The 15619-nt window shown below is 44.2% G+C and overlaps 1 protein-coding gene across 8 annotated transcripts in view; it reads left to right on the top strand.

The window, feature by feature from the left end:
- Window positions 1-15619, top strand: part of RIPOR1 (RHO family interacting cell polarization regulator 1) — a 345200-nt gene that overhangs the window by 238169 nt on the left and 91412 nt on the right. For all 8 annotated transcript variants that reach the window (XM_029608847.1, XM_029608846.1, XM_029608848.1 and 5 more), the window contains exons 7-8: window positions 4170-4319; window positions 6342-6405. In XM_029608847.1, the coding sequence (XP_029464707.1) occupies window positions 4170-4319; window positions 6342-6405 (214 nt within the window). The remainder of the gene's footprint in view (window positions 1-4169; window positions 4320-6341; window positions 6406-15619) is intronic.

Here is a 15619-nt window from a genome sequence, read left to right as displayed (position 1 = left end):
AAGGATAATAAAACATGAAACATATGCCAAATTTAATTAAATATTTCAAAACAGGCACATCAAATAACACCTGAAAAATAAAACTAAAAAGGATTTAAAAAATTCAAGCTCTCCATAGCTGGGAACTTTTGATTTCCAGTCACCCTGAGATTGTCATGGATTAGTGGGAGAGGGATGCACAAACCTTCTCCTCTCGGCAGCCCTGACACAAACGCTGCTCCTCTTCAGTACGTGGCCAGTGCTCCTTCTCCTTCCTGTCTGTGTGGCTCTGGCAATGTTTTCTTTCTTCCGGGGCCGCGCAGGCAGGAAAGAGGAGGGAGCACCCTGGCAATGGGTGGGACCCCTGCCAGCATGTTCCTCCAGGTCTTGTTGGTGGGGGATGGGAAACCTGCCAGCATTATGCACTGGGCACGCAGTGCCGGTCCTTTTCTTGGTGGTGGGGGTTAGGAACTTCACCAGTGTGTCATCAAATAGTGTCAATGCTATGACCTGCCTGCATATGTATCTGACATCAGCCGTGGTCAGACTTCTCACACCACATCATGAAGGGAGATGCTTGGCCAGGCAATTAGGAGCATCGGCGGGGCCGGATGGAATGTAAATTTAAAGGAGCTAGGCGGGCCTGAAGTATGGTGATGGGCTGGATTTAGCCTGTGGGCCATAGTTTGCCCAACCCTGACTTAGGGGGTAATTTTCACACTTAGAACTGGATTTTACATGTGTAAATGCAGTTTACCTTTGTTAAATAGGCTTTTGAAAATCGCTGCAATAGTATATTAACGTTTACGCACATAACTCTGAAAACTACCTCCTTAGATTGTAAGCTGTTTGGGGCAGGGACTTATTAAACCTGAATTACTAAATGATGCTGTAAGCTTGAGCATTATCTGGAATGGTGGTCCCAAAAATTATTATAATAAGTTTTAGGAAAGTCTACAAAATGACTCTCATGTAAGCAAGCAGGATGGATGACATGCAGGCTTTTCCATTGCTAATGTGCCCCATAATTGGATAAACCAATTTTATACATTCTAGTGTTAATTGTTTTTCTTGACATAATCACTGGAGGGAGGACATTAAGTAAAACTAATGTAGTAGTTTGTAATTTTACAAAGTGAGACTAATATAATTAGGAAATTAGTTAGAAAAAATGTAAAAGAAGCAGATGCAAAGGTTAAAAATTGAGGCGTGGATGTTTAAAAATACCATCTTCGAGGCCCAGATAAAATGTATTCTATGTATTGAAAAAGGTCAAAGGCTATATCAGCATGGTTTAATTGTGAGGCAAAAGAGGCAATAAAAAGCCAAAAATTAATCTTCCAAAAATTTAAAGCAAACCCAAATAAGAAAAATTGGCATATTTGGTATTGGCATATTAGATGCAAAACAGGAATATGACAGGCCAAGAGAGAATCTGAGAAGAAGCTTGCTATAGAGGCAAACACTAATAATCTTTTTCAAGTATGTCTGAAGCAAAAAGCCTGTGAGGGATTCACTTGGGCCTCTTGAAAACTAAGGGGCAAAAATGGTGCTCAGGGTGGACAATAAACTAGTTAAAAACAAGGCATTCAGGTTTTCTGCTGAGAAGGATGTTGGAAACACACCCATACTGAAAACATTCTTGGGTGATTCGGAGTACCTAAAGCAAATTTCTGTAAGGATGGAGGATGGAATAGATCAAAGTGACAAACTAAAGAGTAACATCACCTGCACCGGATGATGTTCACCCCACAATTCTGAAAACTCAAACAGGAAATCGCAAACCTGCTATAAGTGATCTGATTGGAAGTGTAGGCCCAATCTTTTAAAAAAGAGTTCCAGGGGTGATCCGGGAAACTGAAGACTGGTGAGCCTGGGCCAGGCAAAATGGTAGAAGCTATTTTTAAAATGAAAATCCCTGGCCAAAATCACAGATCTGGCTTTAATGGGGAAGATAGTTTTTTTTTTTTAACAAAGAACAGTCTTGCTTTATAAATCTAATTTTTCAAAGACGTAAACAAACGTGGATAAAGGTGAGCCAGTTGATACAGTATATTTTAGATTTTGAGATTGCATTAGACAGTTACTCAGGACATGAAGAAATCATGGGATAGGAAGCAGTGTCCTGTTGTGGTCTGACAACTGGTTAAGACAGGAAACAGAGGGTAGGACTAGATGGCTAGTTTCCCTAATGGCGAAATGTCATTAGTGGAGTGCCACAGGGGTCTGTAGTGGGACTTGTGCTGTTTAACATATTCATAAATGATCTGGAAAAAGGAATGAGTGATGTGATCAAATTTGCAGAAACAAAATTATTTCAAGTTATTAAAACAGCAGCAAATTGTGAGGAACTGCAGAAGGACCTTGCAAAACTAGAATACTGGGCATCCAAATGATGTGTATCACTTTGCACTTTTCCTTATTAAAGTTTCATCTAAGGGAAAAAAAATGCCAATTTACAGGTACACAGTGTTAGGTTCTGTAGTAGGAGTCACCATCCAGAGAAAAGGACCTTGAATTTCTTGTGCACAATACATTGAAATCTTCAGCTCTGTATATGGTGGTGGAGAGCAAAAAAGCAAGTAGAATGATCCGAATAGGAATGGAAATTGTCATATTGCCCTCTGTATTAAGCCTTAATGCAACTGCACCTTGAGTATTGTGTGCCGTTCTGCTCACACCATCTCAAAGAAGATACAGTGGAACTAGAAAAGGTGCAAAAAAGAGCAACAAAAATGATAAAGGGAATGGAACGGCACCCTTATGAAGAGAGGATACACAATTAGGACTCTTCAGCTTGGAAAAGACATGACAGAAGTACATAAAATCTGAGTAGGGTGGAACAGGTAAACCAAAGATAGTAATTTATCCTTTCAAATAATACTAAAACAAGGTGACACTCCATGAAACTAACAACCAGCAGATGTAAAACGGATCACAGAAAATACTTGTTCAAGCTGTGAAATTAGTTGTCGGAGAACGTGGTCTAGCAACTAGCACGGCGGGGTTTAGAAGAGGTTTGACAAGTTCCTGGAGGAAAAATCCATAACACGTCGTTTGTCAGGCAGGCTAGGGAAAGCCACCATTATTCCTTGGAGGGGATTAACAGGAAACTGATCCGCTTTTTGGGATCTGCCGGGTATTTGTGACAGAAACTGACCAGTGTCTGGAGGGGAGAATGCTGGGCTCAGTGGACTTTGGTCTGACCCAGTAGGGCACTTCTTATGTTGAAGTAAGCTCTAGTTAGATCTTGCTGCAATTACATAATATGAAGTTAATTTTTTTGTTATCTCCTGCATGGCCTCGCAGCGTGTATAAAGCATCCATAGGCAATTGAACCCCTGTTTATATCATAGATATTTCTGTAGATTATTATCCAGAAAGACTGAACAATATATTTATGCTAATTTAGGCGTTAAGTCCAGCTGTAAAGGGTTTTATAATGGGTTCTCTTTAATTTGTGTGAAAAGACAGGAAAGTGGTGCTGAGTCTCAAACTCCATTATTGGTTCAAACCCTTAGTACTTCCCGACTAGTTATGTAGGAGTGTCCAAAGTTAGATTTTGAGCTCAATATTTTCTAAACGTTTGAAATCTGTCTTTTTGTACAGTGTTTTATTTTAGTCTCCCAGTCTATCAGCTTCCTGCTTATTTTAATGAACAACACAACTGATTATTTGATCATATTGGAATGGGCATAATACCCAGCAATTATTTCTGGTTTTCTGCCCTCAAATTGAATCACAGTCCTCTTAAAGAAGAGCTGGCCATATTTTATTAATATTTCTGGGCTTCTGGTCTCTAAACAAACATTAAGACTGTCCTGATGGAAAATGTAGGTAATTTCCTATAACCTGTTAATGGGTCAGCCCTGATCTTCCATTTATCCCATAAATCAAAGGCAAATTTAGTCAGTTGATCGAAATAAAGCCGTGTTCTTTGGTAGTAGGATCAAGTCACCCAGGATCACTCTGCTTTCAGGGTGCTCTAGGTGAGTGAATTAATAGATGCTTTCAAATTAGTTGGTAAACTAACTTTTGTTTTATTTACTCCTGCTTTCTGTCTTACTCCCTTCTCTCCTGTACATCCGTATTTTTTCATTTCTTCTCCTCTGTCATCTTGTTGCTCTCCCTGCCTATCTCGCACCCCTTCTTTCATTTCTTTTGGTGCTATCCCACCCATCCCCGCCCAGATTGACGAGCTCTATGAGTCGTACTGCATCCAAAGGAGACTCCGGGATGGCGCCAATAACATGGTCAAAGCCTACACTGCATCCCCCGGCAGCAAGGAGGCCCGCGAGAGCCTTGCTGAAGCAGGCAAGGGCTACAAGGAGTACACAGAGGTAAGGCCCAGGGCTAGGGATGCTGTCACCTCAGGCGTACGCGGAGCCGGGGCTGGGGATGTGCAGACACGGGAGAACCACAGCGTTAAGGACGGAGGGACACCAGAAGTACGCAGAGGCAAGATCTGGGCTGGAAATACAGTGCACCACGTTGAGGCATAAGCTGGGGATTTTACTGATACCCAAGTACTTGCCAGGGAGAGGAACACCAGGTGTGCATGGAGATAAGAACAGGGACCGAGACACACACATGCCAAGAGTACAGTGAGGTGAGGCATCTGGGGCTGTGCACAGAGGCAGCAGAAAGTAAAGTAAGGCGAGTCATGGATACTTAGACAAACCAAGGTTACACAGGGGAGATACTGTGAGATACCAGGAGTTCATAGAGGTATGGATAGGGCACGAGAGACTCCCACATGTACTCTTCTTCACCTGCACATCTCCATTTGGGTTGTTGGTTACTAGCATCATCCTAAGGTTTGGTGTAAGACTGAAAATAACTCCTAGCTGTAAGTTCTGGAAAGACTCTTGGCTTGTGCATTTTCCCAAAACATCCCAGATCAGTGTCAGACTTCCCTACTGGGCCGCGTGGTCCTAAGGGGAACCTCAAAATGGGTTACTGACCAATCGCTGCGTCCGCTGCCAGCCCTCACGTCAGGAATATTAATCATTGCGATCAGAGTAGGAAGAGGTTTTTTTTAGGGTAGCAGCGTTAAAACCATGCTTTATCCACAGAAATGGGCTTTTTTTTTTTAATTGTCTGCCCGACATGCGGGTAAATGTACTTGCATGTGTCCTGTTCGTGCATAAGTTTACCCAAACTGAGCGAAGCACTATGGGGCACGGAGTTGGGGATGGGTTTGGATGTTTCTGGAATTTTAAAAAGTTTGTGCATATTGATGGAATATTTGGGCGGACAGATTTGCAGGTGTAACTGCAGTAGGTATTTGGTGGTATAATTTTCAAAGTGGACTTAACCTTATGTGCGTATTTGCTGTCTAACTTATGCACTGTTACAAAATGACCGCCCCCCCTTTCCCTAATGGCTGGATATGTTTTCCTGTTTCTTAGCCCCGATAGTTTAATGATCTCCTGTTAATACCAGGCCCATTTACCATGCATTGACCTCTAACATCAAATAAGGCTTGCCATACTGAGTTGGATTGAAGGTCCGCCTAGCCCAGAATGCAGTCTCGGACAGTTGTCCATTTCTTGTCAAGCCCTAATTGTGGCCAAATCCTTAAAATGATGGACTTGAAATCCACTGGGAATCTCTCCACACAGATCCAGATCCTTCCAGATTCTAGTAGTCCTGACCTAGAGGTGCTTTTGAACCTGGGATAACATCTTCGGCCTTTACATTAAATAACCTGTGATTGATCTACCTCTAGGACTGTCATCTAGCTCTACGTTCAGCAGGACAAGCAGAGCCAGACCTGGTTGTGCCCCATCACATGCATGGAGCGGTTGTCCTGCTTATCTTAAGTGACTCGGAGCTTCATCTCCCTGCATACAGTGGGGGGAAGTTAGGACTGGTTGTTTGCCCCCACTGGAATTGGAGCTGTATGATCTTTGACCTGTATAGCCCAGTTGTGTTTTGCCAGCTCTGCAGTAAGGCTGTGCACTGCCATGTGGGAGCCCAGGGTTCAAATCTTGGGTCAGATCTTCCCGTCCCTGGGGCAGTGGGAGCGAGGGAGGTTTGTGCCCCTGGCTGAAGACATTCACTACAATGGCTGAGCTGGGAAAGGAATATAAAACTAGAGGGAGGAGAAGCGCTTGCTAACTGTGAAATGAAGTCTCATGGCATCTTAGCTCAGTAGAAACTGGTTCTGATTAAAATGGAAATGCAAAGAAGCAGGACAAAAATTGCCCCCTCCCAAAAAAAAAAATAGAATCTAGTGTTAGTGTGATGTGGGTTTTTGAGCCACCCACATGACTCAAAAACCCACATGGAGTGGTGGAACAAGTCGTCATCCGTGGAGGTGATGCTGATGTGAAATGTGTTTGATTTCTTCTCCTCAGAATATGTGCACTTTGGAGAGTGAGCTGGAGAGCCAACTGGGAGAGTTCCATGTTCGAATGAAAGGTAGGAACCGACGGAGCGGCTGCGGCTTTGTCCAGGAGTCTGCAGCGGGGGGGGGGGGGGGGGGGGGACATACACTTTCTCACACTCTCTCACTGCTTGCATGCACTTTTATGTGCACGTGTGCAGCCATTCACGTGCACACATACACAGCCCACTGTGCTCCCTCGTACGGTGCTCTCTGCTGGAACTGTGGCTGTAAAAGTAAAGGACGTGGGAGAGCCAGGGCTTTCTGTGATTCAAAGCGGAGGAGTATTTGCTTTGCTTATAGCTAGAAAGCGCTACCATGGTGAACCTCACTGAGCCAACCCTGACAGATGCTCAGAAGCCGAGTCCTCCCTGTGACGATGGGTGACTGTCCTGTGGTGGGGCTGGGACGCCCGTTTTGCTGACCCCCCAGGGGTCGGATGCTTGCTGCCACACTAGTTATTGCTTAGGCTGTGTCTGACTTAACACCACCATGGTGAAATTTATTTTTTAATACAGCGAAGTCCTATTCTTCTTATAGTGCACACACAGCCTTATGGTTTATAAATGTTCTGTTTTGGTCATTAAAATGTATTATGCTATAGAATGACCCCCACTCTGGTTGAACTGAAATCTGGGGAAGGGTGGGGGGGGGGGGATTGTGGTCATTGTTGAGGGCAAATCTTGGTAACTGGATTGAGAATCTCTGAGGGAGGGTTCCAGAAGGAGCTCAGATGCACGGCTCCCGCCCTCAGGTCCGTTGCTGCTTCTAGGAACCAGTGGAAGGGTTGGATCTATTTAAAGAGAGGGGAAATCCCTGGGTAGGTGTGAATGAAGACTCATGGTGTCAGGATCTCATCCCTGGTTCTGACTGAGCTGCAAAGAAAAGGAAAAAGAAGGAACTACTGGGCCAAAAAGATCAAATCTGGCTTGTGTTGTACGAAGGGGGAAATGAGTTACGAAAGTGCCATGCTGTGAGGGGGGGAAACCACATTTTATTTATTTTAAAATTCTTTTAGACCCCTTTAAAACAAATTGTAGTGAGCGGTATACAGAACCACATAAACCATCATTAAATAAACATTACATAAAATTTATAAACAGTAATATTAAAACCAATAATAAGGACTTAAAAAGATGTTTTAAAGCTTTTTTTAAAGCTACCTTTTCCGGATCTATGTGAGACACTATCTGAATAAGTTCCTCATTCACTGGTATACAATTTGCTTTTTTAAGTTATTTCTAATTCATTTATTGGAATTATTTCTTTTAATCTTTTATAGTAACTTATTTTATGTCCATCTATTTAATTATGTATGGTTTCTTTTTTGTTTTTTTTGTAACCTGCCCCGAACATTGGAGGGTGTGGGCAATAAATACTTTTAAACAAATAAATTAATAGATCTAATACACTATATACTATATGATCAATTGTTTACAAAACATTTTAATATTGGGGATAAGCCATAAATAGCCAGGCAGAGCAGGCCATAATGCTGACCCTACTACAGAAAAGCCCCAAGTTCGATATTCCTCACGACTGAGCTGTTTAACAGCACAACGGCTGAGCAGGTACATAAACTGAGATTAAATTAGACAGGTAGGACAGGCCATCACCTCTGACAATCTTGAAGCCTAAACCCTAAAACCTTAAATCTTATTCTTTGTGCCATCGGTAACCGGCGTGGCGTCCTCTCTGTTTACCACGCGTTAAGCGTGCTGCTGTATTTTGTAATCCTAAAATCATTGCTTAATTAAAAAAAAAAAAAAAAACTTGGATGTTGCAGAACGTTAAGCTTATAAAAAAAAAAAGCCAGTTTTCAAGACCGCTTTGATATGGGTCTTGTAGGGCAGAGCAGAGTCAAATCGGTAACCCAGATTTCTGACAGACTCAGCAGCAGAGGTACTTGGACCTTGGGTTATGGTTTTGAGAACTTTCAGCGTAATCATCGCACCTTCCCTTCCTCTTTCCCTGAGTAAATTAATACAGGATAATGTGGCACACTAAAATCACCTCTGTCTTCATGCTTTCCCCTTTCCATGCCCCCCCCCCCCCCAATCCAACTCTGTTTATGATCCATTGGTTTATGGATCTCTGGTTCGCCGCCAGGGCTGGATTTACATTTTGGGCCCCCTTAGGTAGCATGGGTAGTGGGTGCCTCTTTTTTTTTTTTTTTTCCAACCCCCTACCCTTCCCGAGATGCAAGTTGGGAGTGGAGGGGGGGGGGGGTCCATTCCTATGTCATGAGAAGTAGTGAAGAGGGAAGGGGAGGGGAGCAAGGGACCCCCGATTGCCCCTGTCCACATCCTCCCATCTCTCTGGTCTTCCCCTCACCTCCCAGTCGCTTGTTACCCAAGGTAGCGGCGTCCTGTTCAGGCAGCAGCAGCAACAATTCAAAAAAGCAAGGTGTGGCCTCCAGCTGCTCATCCCAGGCACAAGGCCCTGTGGTGCCCTGCCCCCTCTTCCCACCTGGGCTTCCTGTTACTATGGAAACCAGTGCAAGGGGCGGGGCTGGCACAGGGCCTTGAGCGTGCAGTGGGCGGCTGGAGGCCCCCGTGCTGAACTTTTTTATTTTTTCAAAGTTGCTGCTGCTGCCACGCACTTTGCGGTGTGAGCCACTTGTTACCTACCTAAAGGGTTTTCTGTACTGTACATTACTAGAAGGCATTGCATGACCATTAGAATAAAGATTTATATCAACTATAGGAAAAAAAAATACCTCCAAAATGCCCACATTAATGCAACCGCTCAGACTGAGCCTTTGTTCATGTTCTGTATCATCCGGTTTTAGAGGTGACGGGGTCTGTGTCCCTGTGCCAGATCCTTAAACTATCTCATCCCTGGAAGGGAGGGAGGACCAGCAGAATTTGTACATATACAATTATATATATATTTCTATTCTTAGGCTATAGCACAGCCTAGAAAATTTTTTTTATATATAGATAGATATCCATTTTCTAGGTGGCTTAAATCATAATATTTATAATCAACATAAAACAGAGACAGACCTGCTGAGAGTGACAATAGTGCCATACACCTCTATTTACAGTATTCAAAATGAGGGGGCTCAGGAAACCTGCTGAATAATAGAGTACCATGGAGAATAAAAAAGTACACCAGGATAGGGAGATGATAAACCTACTGGGTAACAACGCAAAATAAAATAAACTCAAGACTGCTAAACCCATACATAGCCATGACTTAATTAAACTGTAGTCGTCAGATGATGATGAAAAAAAAAAATGCTGGCAGGCTCATATAGTCACTAAGCTAGTTTGGATTAAAGTCTAAAAGATTTGTCATCTGCTTCTTGAAGGTGGTAAAACCTGGCTCGTTCTGCAGCTGCTCTGGTAAGGAGTTCCAGAGCTGAGGACCGCCTACCACAAATGTTTTCTCGTGAAACTGCCTGCCTGATTGATCACAACTGTATAGTACCAGGTCCAACGAGGATCAAAAATTGTATAATTTTGAGATCTGCATTATAACTTTAGACCAGCATGGTTTCAGATCAGTGTCTTGTGCTATGTCACATGACACAGCGTGCTAGCCTATATTCCTATGACCATGCCCTGTTTGGCGCCCTGGGTTGGACCTCCTTCCCGTCATAGGAGCAGTTTCTTGCTGTGCCTTGTTTACACATTGGATTTGCAATAAAGGTTTTATCTCACTTTACATTGCCAGAGACTCTGTGTCTGTGGTGTGAGATTTCCTTCTCTTCCAATTTGTCATTGATTTGTGACATTGATTTGTGACATTTTCTAATTGAGATTCTAAGATGAGCTTGGCCGCCTTTGCAGAGATAACGGAACCATCTGCTGCTTCTGGAAGAGAATCCAAAGAATTGTGAATTTCCGAAAAGTGATTGGCATCCTGCTCTGAACCAAACAGGATGCCCCAGGCCACTGCAGGTTACCTCTGCAAGACCGAGGCAGAGAGGTTAATTTTACATCTGAAAAGTGTTTTGCTTACAGATTACTCAGTCCGCTGTGTGCTGCACAGTATGAAGTGTACCTTTTATGAAGTAGTTATTTTTTGTACTAAGTAGCTCCATGTGTTCATTTGGCTCCTTTGGGAGAAGCCATGTTACTCAGTACACAGATTCCTGATTGGTCCTGATAAATTATGGTGCTCCCCTGTGCTCTTTCATGCTGCATGGGTGTATCTGTACATATACAGTTTTATTTTATTATGGCTGATCAAAAGAAATAAAATAGCCATGTTACTAAAACTGTGAAGAAATGACTGAGGGGATATGTGGAATCGCAAGTGTTCACACGGGGAGCTTTGATACCTCCATAAGCATTTTAACATGGCAGATGTCAGCAGAGAAAGAGCAGTTCTGCTCTTATCTAATCTGGGATCTGTGTATTGTCTTTCTGGTCCATCAAGGGGACTATCCAGTGCAATTTACAGTAAATAGAAAATACATTATCAATACAAAATGAAATGCAATGTTGAATACATTAAAAAAGCATAATAAAGAAAACTGTATTTAAAAAAAAACAACTGCCAGAAGACCTGGTCATTAATCCCCCACCCTCCTCACCAAGGGGTCTGAGCAGTCAGTACACGGCCATGAAATACATTACAGCTTCCTAAGATCCACAGACTAATGCCTGGTGGTTCCTGTTGTACACTGCTATGACCCTGCTGTCGTTCATAGCACAAGTTCTTTGTTTGCTTGGTCTATGGAAGCAGCAGCGCTTGGGCTATGGTTGATGAGCCTTCATTCACAGACTCTTGGGGGATTTCTCCCCCTCGCTCGGCCCAGCCAGGCACGGACAGCCCTCTGTCAGGGAACACGAACAGCGGTTTCTGTCGGAGCTCCGCTAACAGAGAGCCCGAGATGTCATCTTTGCACCGTGATGAGACTCCCTCCTCCTCCTCCAGGGGAGGCTGTAAACGTGGTCTCTGCGGCAGCATCTGCCAACTCAGGATGTAGGAAGGACCTGATCCCAGGAATCGGACTCCGGTGCTCCCCACGGAAGTCCAGACTGGCCCACCTGCAAGGTGTTGGCGGCTTATCGAAGGCCATGTGTTGTCGTCCTCTCCTCAGTCCTTTTGTCATTCTGGGTAGATGTGCATATAAATTTTCACCCTTTAAACCCAAACAGTCCGGACCCCCTCCCCCACCCTTTATTTTACCCAGCCTGTCCACCCTTTTCTTACCACTGCTGCCTTTACCTGTCCAAAGCAGGTTTAAATCGTCAGTTTTTTGGTTTCCATCACCTTTTTTTTTTTTTTCTGGTAGATTATTCCAAACAGTTTTCAATGAAGAATGATTTTCTCATTTACTGTGAACCTGTCTGTCTTCATGTCATGACTCCTTTACCTAAAAAGTGCTTCTCATCTTGTCTTGAATGTACTGTACGTTATCATGAGATTATTTACATCAGATAAACCGGTGCCTTTATTGCCTGAGAAAACTGCTGGTAGAGGATGGTTAGAACCTCAGACCCCGTCAGTGAGAAACATGCAGAGAGAAGATGTGTGGGAGCTATGGGATTAGAAATTTCTTTCCATATAATGGTATTAGTATTTTTATATTGAGCTCTCTGTCTCTATCTATATCTATATATATCTCATCTAATATAAATAAATGTGCATATATAGTCCACTTGTTGGCACTTCAGAGCAGATGACATTCATTCATTACTGTAGGTATTTCCCTATCCTAAATCTAAAAGGTGAATTTTAAAAGCCCGATGCATACCAAAATTAGGGGATGTGCAAATATGTCGGGCCGGTGTGTGCGGAGTGGATTTTAAAAGCCACTTGGATACGTGCGTACATGCCGTTGGGCGCACAAATGAAGTTTCCAACAAAAAAGGGGCGGAGCATGGGTATTACGCACTAATTGTAAATTAAAATCCTGGAATTACTTACGCGTGCTGAAGTCCCCTGCCACGTACCTTTACTTCTGCTATGGATGATGTGTAAGTAATAAAAGAAAAAAATCTAGACAGATCAGTGGGGTTTTAAGGGTTGGGCCTAGCAAGGGAGAAGGAAGGCTGTTAATCTAGGGGGATTTGGAAGTCTGGGCAAACTGGGAATGAACTGGTAAAACGGGAATGGCTTCAGTCCACGTGCCTTTTAAAATCCCGCCACTTGCACAATAGAAATGGCATTTGTTCGCACACGTGCGTACAGTAAGGCTATTTTAAACATGCGTGCATGCGTGCATGCGTGCATATGTTATATAACCTCCCACTCCCCCCCCCACACCCTTCCATACCTTTCCCTCACCCGTTTCCGCACCCCAGACACCTTTCCTCCTCCATAAACTGTAAGATTGTGAATTCATATCAAAATGTACAACCTGTTTTCAAATACTAAGCAAGTTACCCCTTAACTTGTCATAAATGCTGTAAATAAGTTACTTATATAACCTCTACGCCATACATGTTATAATTTTTCTTTGTTCGATCCCACATTAGTCACCGTGTGAGTAATGTTACGTTCCTTTACCTTTTTCTCAGCTGCTATCCTCTCCTCCTTTCCTTTCCCCCTCTCTCTCCCCCCCCCTTTTTTCGCTCCTGCTCCAGCCCCCACAACCTGTTTTTTGTAATTTCTCATCCTTTCTCAAGTTTTATTGTAAACCGGCGCGATGTGCTCGCACGAACACCGGTATATTAAAAGCTGTTAAATAAATAAAATAAATAAATAAATAAAATAGCCGTGTCCCTGGGTGCAGGCTGACAAACTTGCGCACGTGTGCACTGCTTTCAAATTTACTGTCTTAAGTTTGTACCTGAGGCAACAGAGGGTAAAATGCCCAAGGTCACAAGGAGCCAGCAGTAGGATTTGAACCCTGGTTTCCCTGGTTCACAGCCCGCTGCTCTAACCACTAAGCTACGTCTCCACTGATTAACATGTTTTCAACCATGAACGTGACAGCTGCCCTCTCTGAGGATTGAACTCAGGGCCTTCAGATTGAGACTGGTGGTACCTGCTGTGCAAAGAATTTAGATTACTGTGCTGGACTTTTTTTTTGGCAAATAAGCAATTTCTGAGTCGTTTTTTGCTTGCAGCACATTTCTGACAGTTTTATAGCTATATTAAATTTGATCTGCAACTGTTCTGCTTTATGCAAGCTTTTTTTTTTCTCTCAACTATTTTCATTGTCATACTACTGTAGAGCGATGTGGAAGTTTATGCAGATCTCTTGCTAAACATCCAACTATATGAGGAGTTTTCTAACCTTTTGCTGCAGCTTCTGTCCTAGAGCTCCTGCATGGCCTCCCATTGTAGCTGACAGGGAGGCAGAGTGCAGGCTACTGACTGGAAGAAAAATGTGCATGGCCCGGCGGGCAGGAGAAGGCATGCATTCTGCTTAGGAAGCCGTCAGGACTGCCTGCCTCTTCTGGATCCTTTCCACGCCAGGCCACAGTAATTGGCCAGCAGTGCTGTAGGAAAGGAAGGACTGGGAGCACATGGTCGGGCACCGTGTCCCCACACTATCGGTCTGATGTTTCTCTTGGTGGAAGATGGAGGAACAGAACAGACGGTGAGGGGAGGGATGAGTCGGTGGTATGGATGAAGGGAAGGTGAGGCAAAAAGGAGGTTATACATTAGAGAGACTGTCACCATGGCTGCCTCTCGGTGCCCAAGGGCATATAACACCGCCGTTGCCCTTGGCCTTCCTGCCCTGGTTTAATTTGAAATAGGGGTCCAATTTACAACTGTTGGGTCCCCTGTGGTGTGGAACAGAATCCCAAAGGGGCAGGTGCAGGGAGGAGGTAGGGCAAGTAGCCCACCAGGTCCAGTTGGTTGCAGCAGGTGGGGGGAGAGCAAAGGTCCAGGTCAGGGGGGGTGGACAAACAAATGGCAGCGGCAGGAGAGAAGCAGGGATCCCACAGAGGATTTTATCCCAAACCCACAATCCCAGTTTGCTAGGCAAGAATCGTTCAGTAGTTTGGGGGGGGAGGGATAGGGATAGGACCTTTGTCTCCGCTTACCAGCCAGAAAGGAAGACAGTAAGAGTGGGGGGCGCTCAGGTGCCAGGAGGTAGGGGGCACTTGAGCTGAGGGTGGGAATTGGTATTAGTTCAATATAAAATGAGAATAAATAACGCAGGCCAGGAATCTGGCAGGCCTGGGGAGATAATGAACGGTAGGGGTGCAGCCACCCCATTCCCCCAAACATTTCTGCATGGCGCGGCTCGATAAGGGGCAAAGAGACGGCTATAAACAACAGATATAAAATGATGACAAAGATAATGCCAAGAATCGAAGTCTCCTCTGCGGCGAGTGCTGCGGTAGCTTAGCTGTTGGGTTTTTGGCTAAGTAACAGTTTAGTTAATTGAAAGTTAATGTTCTGCTGTTTTGGTTGTGTTTCAAGATTATTAAGTCCAACACAACCGAACACATTAATTGTAATCTTTTGGGATTTGATAACCGATGTCCCAGTATTTGTTGGTGGTGTGGGTGTTTGTGGGGGGGGGGGGGGGGGGGGCTGTTGGTGACTGAGTGAGAGAGAGGATGTGTAGCTGCATGTTATAAGTGCGTCTGTCTGTACATGTTCCGTCAGCGAGGCTGCGTGCTCATATCAAAGGCTTTGCGTGGGAGACTCTGTGTGTATCTGAGGACGTGCTTGCAGGAGACCACGTCTGCCAGGAAATCTGCGTCAGAGAGAGGTGACAGAAAGTAAAGGCCAAAATAATTAGACGACGCTTAAAAAGACAGCAAAATGGGGGAAAAAAGTCATAGAAATAGTGGAAGAAACACAAGAGGAAAGCCACGGCAGTAGCGTGGGTGTAACAAGCCTGCATGAGACATGGTTTGTCTTATTATTTAAGACTATTGTACAGTACTGCAGGAGGTTTTGTAGCCACTCCTCCTGGTGCAGTGCATGCATTTATTGTGCGTCACTGCTACAGACCTTGTAGTTCAGAGGTTAATTACAGCCCTTTCAGACCTTAAAAACCAGCGGTTTGGTCTCTGTGCTGCTAATAACATGGCTATCCCTGCCTTAAGAGTTGAAACTTAGCCTGCACCTTGTATACCCTGCAGAAGAGATGAGAGAGGGGGGACATGAGAGAGACATTCAGACACTGGTTTAGAAAAGTTTCGGACACATTCCTGGAGGAGAAGCCCATAAACTGTTACTAACCAGGCAGACTTGGGGAAAGCCACTGCTTATCCCTGGGCAGCAGCAGCATGGGATCCTGCCAGGCACTTGTGACTTGACTCGGCCACAACTGGAGACAGGAGACTGGGTTTGATGGACCCTCGGTCTGACACGCTGTGG

The sequence above is a fragment of the Rhinatrema bivittatum genome, chromosome 7 (assembly GCF_901001135.1).
Source record: "Rhinatrema bivittatum chromosome 7, aRhiBiv1.1, whole genome shotgun sequence".
NCBI classification, from domain to species: Eukaryota; Metazoa; Chordata; class Amphibia; order Gymnophiona; family Rhinatrematidae; genus Rhinatrema; species Rhinatrema bivittatum.
This window is presented reverse-complemented; position numbering and strand designations above follow the sequence as displayed.